General features: G+C 43.9%; 1 protein-coding gene across 1 annotated transcript in view; it reads left to right on the top strand.

The window, feature by feature from the left end:
* The first annotated feature begins 4,555 nt into the window (after positions 1-4,555).
* Positions 4,556-14,595, top strand: part of LOC135914287 (uncharacterized) — a 335,268-nt gene continuing 325,228 nt past the window's right edge. Inside the window, exons 1-2 of the mRNA XM_070524644.1 lie at positions 4,556-4,566; positions 4,614-4,928. Of these exons, the coding sequence (XP_070380745.1) occupies positions 4,556-4,566; positions 4,614-4,928 (326 nt within the window). The remainder of the gene's footprint in view (positions 4,567-4,613; positions 4,929-14,595) is intronic.

Below are 14,595 nucleotides of genomic sequence, written 5' to 3'. Positions count from 1 at the left end.
GAACCCTGTGGTCTAATCTCGCAATAAGGCTCTCTCAATATTTATAGTGGGCTATCCATGGTCAAAATAGTAGGCATCAATCGCGATCGGTAAGTCTTGATGTCACTTCTGGAGCCTATGTGGGGACGCCATAGCCAAGCAACTGTCAAATTATTCAAAAGAAATTATGCGCTTGTTAGCCTTACAACTCCTGACGAGCACAGATGTGAGTTTGATAAATGTCTACTGATAAAGACCACAAATGATTTTGTGGTCTTTATCAGTAGACAGTTGATCACAGTAGACAGTTGGTCTTTATCAGTAGACAAATGATATTGTGGTCTTTTCAATTTCGAACGCTTGCACAGCTTCACAGGTGCGCGCTAATGTATGTGCCTTATAGGAATGAAGCACTTAGTCAAATCTGGTGAGCAGCAACGTGACCGGTAACGTCAGTTATTTTGCTGAAATACAGAGCTTGCGCCTTTACCAGTTTTCCTCGTCACTGTTTCTTGCGCTCTAATTCAGGGTTGACCAACTGGACTGTCTTTTTATTCACTTCCACAAAATAAGTTTTACAAAGGCAGATTGCCGAATGCCACAAAATACGTGCGGTGATTCTGGCAATTTTTTTCCAGTAAGAAACAGCACTTCCAAATGCAGTACGCTCACTGTATATTTGCGACCTGTGAACAAAACCAAGCGGATGATTGCACTGGGCGCACTATTTGTCTTTGTTGTAAGGGAGGTAGAAAGACATAAAAAATGAACAAGATGAAAGAAGAGGTAAGAGCGAGTGCAAAAGCGACACAAACAATATATGACAGGCGGCAGTTTAGAGAAGATACAAAGGATAAAAGAAGCTATATTAACGGGCTTTCGGGAATGTTGGCGGTTTATGCTTCTGCGTTGGTCAAATCATTCGCGATTCAACTGCCTGCACTTATTCCGAATCCTAATCGTTTGGACATCGCCGTGAATCCGTGGAGGTCCCTCGTTATTGCAATGCGGCCTTTTGTTTCCGAAAAGCGGTGGTTGTAGGCGGGAGAGGGGGGGGGGGGGGGGGGTAGAAGAAGCGGTCTCTTTTGTCTCCAGCAGGTGGAGCTACTCTCCGGCACCAGGCGTCTGATGTGCGTGTGCGCGCGCAAAGCTTCAAATAATGGTTTTTCTATCCCTCCCTCCTCCCTTCAAATCCCCAGCGCCTTACCCATGACACTTTGCGCTCACGTGATGATCAGTAAAGGCGCAAGCCGTATGAGAAGTTTTCAGGATAACGCCAGCTGATTTCTTTATTCAAATAGACTTCAAAGGCAGAAATTCTCTTGCTGCACAACTGCTGAACCAATTCGAGTGCGAGGTGTTTGATTTATGAAGAAAAGCTAAATCCTAACCGCTGCAGGGAGCAAAGTATTGATTTAGAGAGTCTGGCATCATACAAAAATTGTCGAAAATTGCTAAGATAAGATCAAAACAATGTACAAGGTTCCAAAATCCTTTGTTCTAGACAATCACAGATATCAAAGTTCTGTAAACTGCCTTTGGTACAAAACAAAATATATGCAAGATGATGTGACATATTAGTTTACAGTTTCCCTGAAATTGTTGTCATGCTTACGAAGGTTTCGCAAGAAGTGATACTAGGAATTTCTGGCAAACATCAGACGTGTGATTAAAGAATGATATTTACCGCTTAATAAATCTTAATTTGTACATTTCCCACCATTGTAATACCTGTTTTTATTATTGAGCTACGCAGTTGTGAACGCTATGATTGTATTTTTTTTATTTTCAATATTTACAAAAACATTCTTAACGAAAATAAAACATACTCAATAAAATGGATATTTTACTTTTTATTTTAAAATAAATAATGTTAATTAAGCTAGGTGCGTTATTTTCCGATAAAAACTGTTTCTCCGCTCCCTTGCATTTCGATAATTTCGGGCGAGATCTTCTTCTCAAGAATGTCTAAGCCTTCATTCACCAAGATATTCCTGAGCCTTCCAGATATAATTGTTTCAATTTCTTCTATTTTCCCTTCTCTCACAAAAAATGCCTTTAGAATTGGACAAAGGTAATGGTGGCACCTTACAGAAAACCGCCTATACTCGCATTGTACTTTACCACAAATTCTCTTCATTAGCACGCTGCAACACATTTTCTTCAGCTGCTGTATTCTTTCTGTTTTCATGTCTGGAATTATATTCTTTTTTCTCACTTGCTGTCACGTACACCATCCTGCTTGATATCGGAACAAAATACATTCATGCTCATAAACAAATCACATGCCATCAGAGAGAATTCTGGTTCTATACCAGACTCCAGAGGTGCTAATTGCTCCCAGCGGGGAATGCATCATACATTTACAACTTTTACATTAATCTGAATCTGTCCTCGGGGACCCGCAACCTAAATTTGAGCTTGCCTTCCAGTGCATACTCTAGGCACTGACGTACGCCCAGAAGCAATGCACTAAAAGAAGTTCCTCAAAGGAAGCAAGTTGCACTTTTCTCGCCCAACGGAAATGGGCGTACCATACGTGAACAACATGAGGGTGACCTTTGGAGATGAAGAATTCGTTTGTAAGCGCAACAAATCTTATTGCGGACAATAGGCGGTATTTCAAAGTGAAACGCTGAGTATGCCTCCAATTATCCTGTGTGCTACCACGTTTCCTGTCTAGAGTCCTCAGACGCCCAAACAATTTCTCGCGTTGCTGCCACAAAAGAGGAGCCGCTGGAGACAACAGACCACGTGCATACATTTGCATGCAGTGCACATTTCTACATTTGTTCATATAGACGTTGCCGCAAGTAAAATAAGAACAAGAAAAGAAAGTAATGCTGCACGGAAATAATTACGCGAACGTATGCAGGCCTGAAAGGTATATCACAATGGTCGGGCGCTAAAACTATGCGAAAGAAGCTTCGCTGTGTCTTGATGCGGTAATTCAGGGAGTCTCACATTTCGCACGTTAAGCCAGGCAAGCGTGTAATATGCAACCATTTGCTGAGACCGAACCGTGGCGAGTCGGCCAAGGGTGACATGACTGCATGGCGTATGAATGTATGCGGTCGTCTGCTCCATGCAGCATAAGCGGAGTCGTGGGCAATCTCAACGGTGCTCTTGATGCTTACTTTGTGGGAAACATGGTTGTAGTACCTATAGGGGTTTCCTGAGTACAACCTCCACATGAGCGAGAAGTCCACCATGGAGAGACGCGTCTCTCAGAGCTCTCCTATAGTATAACTCCACAAACCTCACCAATCGTATACCTCAAATTTCGCAAATTTTCGCTCATTTCTTTTTTATGATTTTATGGATTAATACCTTCACGAACGCATTCTCGCACTGTAACGTTTCATATGGTCAAGGCTCTACATAGAAGATCCTGCAAGCAATGTGGTGTGGACATGGTGGGCACCATTGGCAACCTCCTGGCTATATTATTGCACTCGAGCTGATCGGCTCCTGAGATCTGACATTTGGACATGGTGCGACGAAGCGACGCGCTTCTGCGGTAGAGATCGGCCACTCAGTTGAAAGCAATTGCATAGTTTCTGGACTACATACAAAAGTTAAACTTTGGGTTTGTTGGTTGTACGTGTTTTAAGTTAGAAGAGGTAGCAAGCAACAAGGGTGTGGTGATGAAAGGACGCAGAGGACACACGAAGGTAACGTGTGTGACCGCGCATATCGTGGGAACTTCTCACCTTTTTCTCACATTTCTTACCGCCTTTCCGTTGCCAGAGTGCAAGATAACCAACCGGGTTACACCTGGTTATTATCCATGCCTTTTTTTATTTATTTTTTTACTTCTCTCTGTATCTCGTCGTTCGTTTTTCAGGCCACTAGCACGTTTCACTTCAACTTGGTTTTCCCCCAGCATTTGGCAGCGTTTGAATTGTCTGCGATTCGCTTTTACTTCTTCGCCCACTTTACCCGCCGATGTTTGAAAACGATATTTGAAGGTGATGTTTGAATAGACGTCTCAAGGTGACAAGCAGTGATATCAATGTACTTGAAACCACCGTCTCGCCAAGGGGTCTTGCCCTCACCAGGGCAGCAACTCGATTCCTTACGTCAACTTTTTTTTTAAATCTCTTTGTCTCAGCTTTCGGCAGATAGTGTATTTGTACTCCTTGCCTCCGAGCACTTGCCGCCGACTCCTTGCCGGCAGTCGGCAGCAAGTGCTCGGCACACGCGTACGCGTGTCTTTGGTGCAACCGTTGCTGGGAGCATCTGTCCGAGTTGTGGGCGGCGCGGAACGTGCTTCAACCATCCTGGAGGCCCTAGCCTAGCTTCTGTCGTCGGGAGCGAATCACTGGCTGCAAGATGGCGCACTAGTCGGGACGCCTGCGCCTGCGCATCTGCATCGTCCAAGAGGATAAAGTCCCGTCCGCGCGGCAGCTTCTTCGCAGTCGGCGGCAAGTGCTCGGCACACGCGTACGCGTGTCTTTGGTGCAACCGTTGCTGGGAGCATCTGTCCGAGTTGTGGGCGGCGCGGAACGTGCTTCAACCATCCTGGAGGCCCTAGCCTAGCTTCTGTCGTCGGGAGCGAATCACTGGCTGCAAGATGGCGCACTAGTCGGGACGCCTGCGCCTGCGCATCTGCATCGTCCAGGAGGATAAAGTCTCGTCCGCGCGGCAGCTTCTTCGCAGTCGGCGGCAAGTGCTCGGCACACGCGTACGCGTGTCTTTGGTGCAAACGTTGCTGGGAGCATCTGTCCGAGTTGTGGGCGGCGCGGAACGTGCTTCAACCATCCTGGAGGCCCTAGCCTAGCTTCTGTCGTCGGGAGCGAATCACTGGCTGCAAGATGGCGCACTAGTCGGGACGCCTGCGCCTGCGCATCTGCATCGTCCAAGAGGATAAAGTCTCGTCCGCGCGGCAGCTTCTTCGCAGTCGGCGGCAAGCCCTCGGCACACGCTTACGCCTGTCTTTTGTGCAGGTGAGGCGCAGTATTCATTTTTTGTTTTTCACAATAGTTTCATGCTTGCCGCCGACTACTGCCTTTCTGATTTGTGTGATGACAATGGAACCGAACTGTGGTTTATGTAGGAAACTGCTGCCGGCTGAGGGCAAATTTCTAACCTGCGTAGAATGCCAACAGGGTTTTCACTTTGGAAAAAAATGTGCTGGCGTCACTGAAAGTGTCATGTCGGGCAAGGGAGCAGATAAGCGAGACAGTTGGCGATGCCATGCTTGTCTAGCGGACAACCAGGCATCGACGGAAGATGAATTAGTGCCTGTTTCGGCATCAGTATCTGAATTAGCAGCAAAGATAGAAGCCTTACTTCCGCTGAAAGACGCCATCAGCTCCCTTGTCCTAAAGGTAGACGAGCTTCTCCCTCTGAGAACTACGGTGGATGCACTTCACAAATCGGTGCAGAACGTCGAATCTTCCATTGCTTTCCTGTCGGAAGGGTATGAAGAGGTGCGTGCCTCGGACACAAAGCGCCAGGTCACCATTGAAAAATTGGAGACAGAAGTAGCAACACTGCGCTCTGTTGCCTCTAAACAGTCAGAGGAAATTGTACAACTGCGAAAGGAGGCGAATGAGGTAGAGCAGTACAGCAGGTTGCCGAATTTGGAAATTCACGGTTTACCGCAGAAACCCAGGGAAGTACTTTTTTCCCTAATTGGTGACTTGGCACAAAAGCTGGAAGTGCCTTTTGATGATTCTGATGTGGAAGCCATCCATCGAATGCCAGGAAAGCGTGAACGGGCACCTGTCGTGCTAGTTAGGTTTGTAAGTAGAATTTTAAAAGAGAAATGGATGAGTTCACGTGCGAAATTACGGTCCCTAGTTGAAAGCAAAGATATCCCTCCCTTGTTTTTCTGCGACAATCTAACGGGCTTTAACAAACAGTTGTTTTGGGCTGCGCGACAAAAGGGAAAAGAAATGGAGTACAAATTTGTGTGGTCAAGAAATGGAAAAATTTTTGTCAGAAGATCAGAAGGCACACCTCTAATACGTATCAATGGTTTTGCCGACCTTGATAGGCTTGTTCGGCAATGAACACTGTCTTTCACGAGTGCAATGATTTAGCTTCCTTCTGCAGCCTATCGCTTAAATGGGACAGAGCTTTTTCGGTTGTACACATGAACATTCGTAGCATTCGTCGTCACTGGAACGAGTTTCTTGCTCTTTTCCATAACACTGACCACATACTAGATGTAATCGTCCTAACGGAAATCAACATCCATGCCGATTTGGTTCCCCTATTTCCGCTTAAGCAATATTCCAGCTATTCTTTCACACGACAGATAGGGAGAGGAGGTGGCATCATGGTGTTTGTGCATGAAAGGTTAAAAGTTTTATCGTTCGCCACAAAATTCATCTCTGCCGAGTGTGTTGCGCTAAAGATTGTAGTGCCTGATGCTGATATCAGCCTAGTTTCTATTTACAGGCCTCCTTCAGAAAATGCAAATTTGTTTCTAACAGAATTAAATGATCTTCTTCACTCGTTATCACCAAATAGTCTACTTTGTCTGATTGGGGACATCAATATTGACACTCTATCGCCATCAAGGCCAGTGGTTTGCGAGTACCTTAACATTCTGTCAAAATGGGGAGTCAGTCCAACCATTAGTGCCTACACGCGAGAGGAATACATTGGAAGCAAAATGGTGTCATCTTGCCTTGATCATGTGAATGTAAGAGCCCCATTGGCTAGCACTGTTTCAGCGGTAGTAAAGTGTAAACTGGCCGATCATTATATTGTAGGCTGTCATCTTGCGTTTCAAGTTCCCTTTAGATCCCGCCCTAACCTTCAACGCCTAAACATCCTTGATATCGCTAAATTTGACAGTCTTGTGGCCAATTATGACTGGACCAAATTTTTACGTAATGTCACGACGTGCACCGCTTATACGCATTTTGTTGATGCAATCCGTTCTTTAAAAATTACCGCCCAGAAAACAATCACCGTGAAACAACGCAACCCCAAACTTCCATGGCTAACGTGCGATATACTGACGGCTATTAAAGAAAAAGATGCCCTTTGGTCACGTTGTAAGCGTTGCTCGAACAATACACACCTTAGAGATCTGTACAGATCGCTCCGGAACAGGGAAAACGCCATGATTCGGTCGGCAAGGCGTCAGTATTACACCAAGATCTTTTATGAAAGCAAACACTCCCCCCAAAAGACATGGTCAGCTATTAATGAAGTATTCCGACGAAACACCAATCAACCTTTAGAAGAAGTATTCGCAAAGCATTTCAGCAACCTTACGTCAGCCGTTCAAGCATTTAATTACTCTTTTTCTGTAGTGTCTTCACATCTTCCGCCCTTTGCTCCAGATGCGTCTAGCGCTGTTCCTAATACTGTACGATCGGCATTCTTGCCACCGGTTACTGCAGCAGACTTGCACAGCATCTTATTTAGCTTTAGACCTAAGAAACCACCTGGTATAGACGGTATCTCCATTCATGATATTCAACGTAATTTTTCTGTGCTTGAATCCGTCCTTCTCTTCATTATTAATGGGTATATAGATCATTGCGTTATTCCCGACGATTTAAAAGTGGCTGTGGTTACGCCGCTCTATAAGAGTGGTTCTCATAGCAAAGTAGAGAACTACAGACCGATTTCCATTCTTCCTGCAATCAGTCAAATAATTGAAAAACACCTGCTCGTAACGATGACCAATTTCCTAAATAAAAATAATGTTCTGTCACAAGCACAGTTTGGTTTCATCCAGGGAAAAAGCACTATTTCACTACTAGAAGAATTTACGAACGCGATCTACTCAGCTTTTGATAATAATGAATTCGTATGCGCTCTTTTTTTAGATGCAAGTAAGGCTTTCGATTCCGTTATTCACACATTACTTCTTGATAAGCTAGAAAGAATTGGCTTCAGGGGCCCATTTATAAAGTTATTGTCTAGTTATTTTAGCAATCGCTCTCAGGTGGTGCGCATAGGTGACTATTCCAGTACAAAAATAATGTTAAAATCGGGTGTTCCCCAGGGGTCTGTTTTGTCTCCACTTTTATTTAACCTATACGTCAATGATTTGCCTCAAACTGTATCAAAATGCTGCATATTCCAGTACGCCGACGACACTGTCCTTCTATCAACTCATGCATCATTTAACACATGCGTTTATAACCTTCAAGCAGATACCACGTCTGTAATGGATTGGTGTACAAGTAACGGGATTGGAATTAATAGACAAAAGACAAAACTAGTTTGCTTTCATAATCCCCATAAAAAAATTGATCGTCCTGTGCCATTTTTTGTTCACAACTCTAATTGTATAAACTGCAAATGCATACCATTAGAGTTCGCAACTAATGTAAAATATTTAGGCATCATGTTTGATTCTCATATGACATGGAACACTCATTTTACAGGTATTAGCAAAAAGTTACGTTCAGTATCCTGTCTTCTGTATAACTCTAGATACCTGTTCCCGTTTTCTGTCCGGAAAGTCATTGTTCACGCACTTGTGTACAGCTATCTTAGATACGGAATTACCATATTTTATCACTGTTCATTTACATGGCGCGCAAAATTGAATTCTATTCTGAAATCTGTTCTTCGCAACGTTGCATACAATGAGACCATTCCTCCTAATACTAACCTATTTTCCTTTTTGCAGTTACCCTCATTTGAAGCATTATTTTTCCAAACTGTGGTGATAAAACATTTTTGGAACAGTGATTTTCTTTTTCCGTTGATTCCTGCCAGACCACTAAGGCACCATAATACGTTCACTACCCCGCGGTGTTATACCCGTTTTGGTCGTTTTACCAGAAAATATTATGTTCCTAACGTTTTTAATTCTTTACCCACTGAACTGTACTCTATCTCATCAAAACGGACACTCAAGCTGTACCTCAAAACTAATTTTTCTTCTGTTTAGTTGTCATTCACTAGAGCCTGTCCTATAGTTTCGATTAGTCTTGTTTGGTCTAGATTGGTGTGTATCCTTGTCTGTTTCACTTTGTATCTTTTCTAGCTTGCGTTTGCTCGTAGCTAACGTTTTCTTTGTGGTACTTTGCTTTTGTGTTGTAGACTCCTTTTTTGTTGTAGTTTGCTTTTTGTAAATTGCTTCAGTTTATGGCTTGCTAACCATGCTTTATTTCGTTTATTTTAGTACTTGTCGCTGACTGCCGAGTACAGCCCGACAAGCCTCCATGGCTTGGGCTGACCGGTTTTTTGAATGTGTACTATTTTCATGAAATAAAGGATATTATTATTATTATTATTATTATTTCCGAGTGGCGCTCTTAACCGAACCTGTCCATATACAAAACAGTTTATTTAGCTATTCTTCTTGTTGCGTTTTTGCTGCTCGCTTTTCAAATGTTTCTCGTTTGCCACTCATCGCTGTTCCGATTTTTGTGAAAAACTAGGCCCACCATATCAACAATGCAGGCTTACACGTGCAGCGAGGGAAAAGGTTAGAGCGTACTCTTAACTGTTTTCTCGCGATTAGAAGGGAAACACACCTGCCTTATTCTGCTCCGCGCACCGAATTACTCTCCCTCTCCACGCCTATTGAGGCTGCGGCGAAGTCCCCTTTGCAGTGACCAAAGGCCTATATGAGCGCGGCAAAAAGTTGCTGCCCTGACAAAGACATCTCTACCTGCCGAAATCTGGCTTTAGTGACGTTCCTTGTTCGACCACTTTTAATCAGATTTCTGCTAACTGTAGCTCATGTCGAACCACGTTAAACAGTATATAGGCCCTGGTGAAAGGTGCCTTATCTCGGCACAAAATATCCTCGCACTTTGGTCGTGGCCCAACAAACTGGGATTTACTCTCTAGGCGGTAGGACATTTCCTTGTGCACATTTAAGCGATAAATTCCTAGTAAGTAGCAGTTATACGCGTTTTCGATTTCCTCTTTGTTCGCCTTATATTTCCGTGCCGGTGTGGTTCTCGCAGTCCTACAGCGTATTCCTCTCTTGTCTCCTTAATTGATTTCCTTGTTCTTTAATGCTTTGCTATTTTGTTGGGGACCTTCGAAAGTGTTCTGTATTTTCAGGTTCGTTTTGTTCGTGTTGTTTTAAATACGTGTGATTTTGAGATAGCTGGCACTATCTCTGGCCAAGCATTTCATATTTCTAAGTTGATGAAGAAGAAGAAAAATCTGCTTGTTCTGGAACGTTGACACATACAGCGGTTTTCCCTCCCCTCGTTCTTCAATACAGAAAATTCCCTTGCGCATGTGACAGTTGCACATACATTTATTCCTTCTATGTAAGTGTAGCTTATCATTTGTTGCGGTTCGATATAGACGCTGGATCAAGCGGCTCACTAATAAAGAGTAACTTTTTGTGCTCAGTATTCTGTCACATGCTCGCCAGCCTTCTAGGTGGTGAAAAAGTTCCAACGTTACCGCTCTCCAATCAAACAGAGTTTTCTGCATGGCGGAAACGCGATCACGAGGGCGTTCATTGCCATTTGCATATGTATAATGTATTCTGACGCAACGTGAATGATAAAATCGTGAATAACACAGGAGCACTGAGCGTTCGCAGGGCCCTCCAGAACGCTAAAGTCCCGCATCTGGGCCCATTTGTGAAGGAATGGTTGCATCTATTACAGCCACGTGTACCGACATTTTTGCGCCGCTCAGACGGCGCTGCGGTTCTGCATTTCCGGCACTAGTGGCTATACGGCTGAAAATGAAATCTCAGACACGATTACTAACGACAGGAGACACACCCAATTCTATTCGATGAACTTTGGAAAACGCTGAAGCTCCCAATCGCTGAAGCATACCCAATCTTAGGGCGCATGCATAGCGTGGCATTAACAGAATTCTGACGGCTAAGCGTCACGGTGAGCGATAAGAGCTGGGTCCTAAACTTCAATACTCGAGCCAACCTTTCGCTTTGGTGCTGTGTTGTGGCCGCCTATGAGCATCAAGCACTGGAATCTTGTGCGAACCAAAGCATGTGAAACACCGAAACCGTTTTGAGTAGAACCACTGTGCACGTTGCGATTTAGTGCCAGGAAATGGATCCTTCATTTTTAGGTTGTTGTGCTAACTTCAAACCTGAATCTGACATACAAAGTTAGAGAAATCACAGACTCATTGTAACGCGGATGGCGACGAACTGGGCTTGATTGAATGCCTCGGGCTAAAGCCAGTGTTTCTGCTTATGCTAATTTGTTATCCTGGAAGATGCGCGATTTTATGGCATTCATACAAGACGGCGCGAGCATACTCATTTGCACAGTCAAACAGCCTAGCGGTTCGTGGGCGTCACTATTGTTTCACACGGGTTGCGCACTTCATGCATGTATTTGAAGTGACAGGCTCGGAATATTTCATGAAAGGGCCTAATAAAAGAACACCAACGTGACAGGCTGTCAAACACTATTTAATTATTTATTTTTTTATTTATTTATTTATTTATTTATTTTACCCTCATCGTTTGCACATTACAGAGGGGAGGGGCGTATTACAAACAAAATGAGAAAAACAACAGTTAATGCAATTAGTGCAAGGAGCATGAAGTAAAGCATGAAGCATGAGTATGAAGCATGAAGTAATCGACAAGTTAACACAAAAAATTTACAGTTGTTGCTATGAGAAAGCTGAGTAATTTCGATATCTAAGAGTGAAAAAAACAAACAGGCTATAAGAAAAGAACAAATTCAGTACAAATAATTAGACAATGTTAAGCATGGTATTTAAAAAACTCTTGCAGCGATATGTATCCGTAATAGGAGTAGCTGTTTTGGGGAGCTGATTCCACTCGGTCGTGGTTCGAGGTAAAATGAATGCGAATAGGTCACAGCTCTACAACAAGCAACATCAACTTTCTGGAGGTGGTCAATTCTAGCTGATATATTGGGAGGGGGTTTAACTAACTGTTCACGAAGATGATTGTTGCGATAGTACATTATATGAAAAAGAGCGAGCCGGGCTATATTATGGCGAATGGTAATTCTGGAAGGGCATCATCATGGTAACACTAGCTGTGCGGTCATAAATGAATACGATGCAGCAAATGGAACAATTCTGCATCCGTTCAAGTTTCTTTACCCGTGTGGTACCGCTGAGATCCTAGATAGATGATGCGTATTCAGTGAACGGACGGATGTGGGTGGTGTAGAAAAGCTTTTTAAGTGATGGGGGTGCCATATAGAAATCTCTTCGGAAGCACCCAATTGAACGGTTAGCTTTGGTGATGATGTACCTTACACGATGCTTCCATGCTAGGTTACTGCAAATATGAACACCGAGATATTTGATATGTTATTGCAATGGGGCTGGGCGATTGATGCGGGGAGATTGAGGGTTTCGACGGGTCGAATACCTGTCAAATGGGAACATAAATTCATGCGCTAGAAGAATGCCTTCCCTGAATTTAGAACAGGCAGCTTCAGTGAAAATTCCCGCACAGGCTTTCTCGCTGTCATTGCACTGTTGTCGCTGAATTATGTCATCCTTGCTAATTTTTACAAGTGTGGATCACGTGAACAGGACAGCAATAGATTCCTACCTTTGTTAAGCATTGATCGAGGCTTACGCAGTAGCTTCTGAAACTTGCTCGCGGCTGAAATTCTATACGACAAACGCTTGCACTGATGCGACTGTGTTGCAGAAATGATCAAATATACATCACTGCTGCTTGACGAGTGAGGGACGATATCATCCGTCAAGCGTCGCGTTGGCAAAAAGAAGTGTCACAGAATTGGTCTATTCTTATCATACAGCACAGTGGAAAGGCATCTCTTGCATTCGCCGTAGAACACATTTGCTCAATAAAGCACACCACCAGTTATCACATTTTACCTTCTTTCCTCATGTGTGTTACTTTAAACATATACTTACAATTTTATCGGTGTATTTTTTATGTTCCTATACAGATCATACTTTTATACAGATTTACATTACACCTGGTGCTACATGCTTAGTTAACATTAACCATAGCAAAGTATATATAGTAAACACATTTCAAATCAGGCAAGGTTCATGGCGCTTTCTGACCGCTCTGGCCCTCTTGCCAATAAACAAATATAATTATCAATTTATGAGTTATTATTTATAATCTCAGTGTTATTCTGCATAATAAATATCCTTCGTACAAAAATGGTATTCTCGTACCCTGACGTTGTTAGGTTGACGTGGTAGGCTGTAACGCGAAAATGTGACCTAAATAGCCTGAACTCTCCCGTGTAGCCTACTTATTTACTTCCTTGATATAGCACATAAAAATGTACTATCAGATTTAGGGCTCTAGGGCGTTTCTGTGAGCGCGATTTTGGTGCATACATTACAATAGCGTTTTAGTCAGCTGTTATCAGCGAAAAACCTCATCGGTCGCCTACGTTTTGAAGGAGCTTTTTTATTAGCAGATATGGGCTAGGTCAGCTTCGTGAAGCACAAAAATGGGGGGGGGGGGGGTTGAGGCATGTACTCCTTTCATTTTACACGATGATTTAATCGACATAAAGTTAAACGGGACATTTGACTGTATAGCTCATTTACAACATTCTTTGTATTTCCTTTCTTTCCAGCATATTTTTGGCCTTGGCAGAAGATTAAGTATATTGAAATGCATTTGCTTAAACGAGCTTAGGAATACGAAGCCATTGCAATCGCTGAAATTCTGTTTTGCGGCATTTAACCTCTTACGCTGCACAATAAATAAGTTGATCAGGCGCACCATTTCGTTGCACGTATGGAACATGTACGGTATCACCACGTCTTGCCAGTTTCCGGGCGACTACAAACTACTTATCAGCGGACACGTTGTGTGTGCACGTCCCATGGTCAGTGTACATCCTATGCCAAACGCTAATGCACCATTTGTTGCCGCAGACGTCGGCTCGTGGACAGCGGATCATTACTGGTCCGTGGAAGGGGCGACCCCTTCTTTACAGCGGCGTGCCTTCCAAAGCGCAGTAAACGGCATTCCTAAAGTAACAAAAGAATCTAGTTGACACTCGCTGTAGTAGACAGCATTCGAAAAAACCAGAGTGAGCGAAAGAGAGCCAGAAGCGATAAGGGAAAACAGCGTGTTCGAACAGGTGGGCGCGGTTGGCTACCATGTGCTGGAGAAGTGGGAAAGGGCACTGAAATAAGAGGAGGAGAGAACTTCACAGGTTTACCCAACACACACACAAAATGATGTGTTCCTCGTTCAATTCAACGCAAGTGGCCATACACGCTGGAACACGTCGAGAAGCGCAACAGCGCTTCTTTGGCATCGCACAGCGCAGACACTCGAGTCTACGGTCCCAGACGCTACTCTTCTGAAGGGAGCCCGTCATCTGATTTTTCAATGTTGTCATAAGTGCAGGCTTCTGATCTCCGTGTGACGGACAATCACGCAGCAGCGTTGGTAATTCATATAAATACGGAGAAAGTTTTCAAGGAGAACCTGGCTCAACAGCGCCGCCCCCCTCCCGACATACGACGACCTTGCAGCATCTCATATCCTACAATGGTACAGAATAACTGAAATGTTCTATGCTGTTCTTGCACGGGCTAGTAAACTGGGTTTAGCCTTTATTTGCTTTCCCGCCATGGTTCCTTAGTGGCTATGGTGTTGGGCTGTAAGCACGAGGTCGCGTGATCGAATCCCGGCCACGGCGGCCGCATTTCGAGGGCAACGAAGTGCGAAAACACCCGTGTACT

Source organism: Dermacentor albipictus, chromosome 8 (genome assembly GCF_038994185.2).
Source record: "Dermacentor albipictus isolate Rhodes 1998 colony chromosome 8, USDA_Dalb.pri_finalv2, whole genome shotgun sequence".
Taxonomy (NCBI): domain Eukaryota; kingdom Metazoa; phylum Arthropoda; class Arachnida; order Ixodida; family Ixodidae; genus Dermacentor; species Dermacentor albipictus.
Note: the sequence above shows the minus strand (reverse complement) of the source record. Positions and strands in the feature narration are given on the sequence as shown.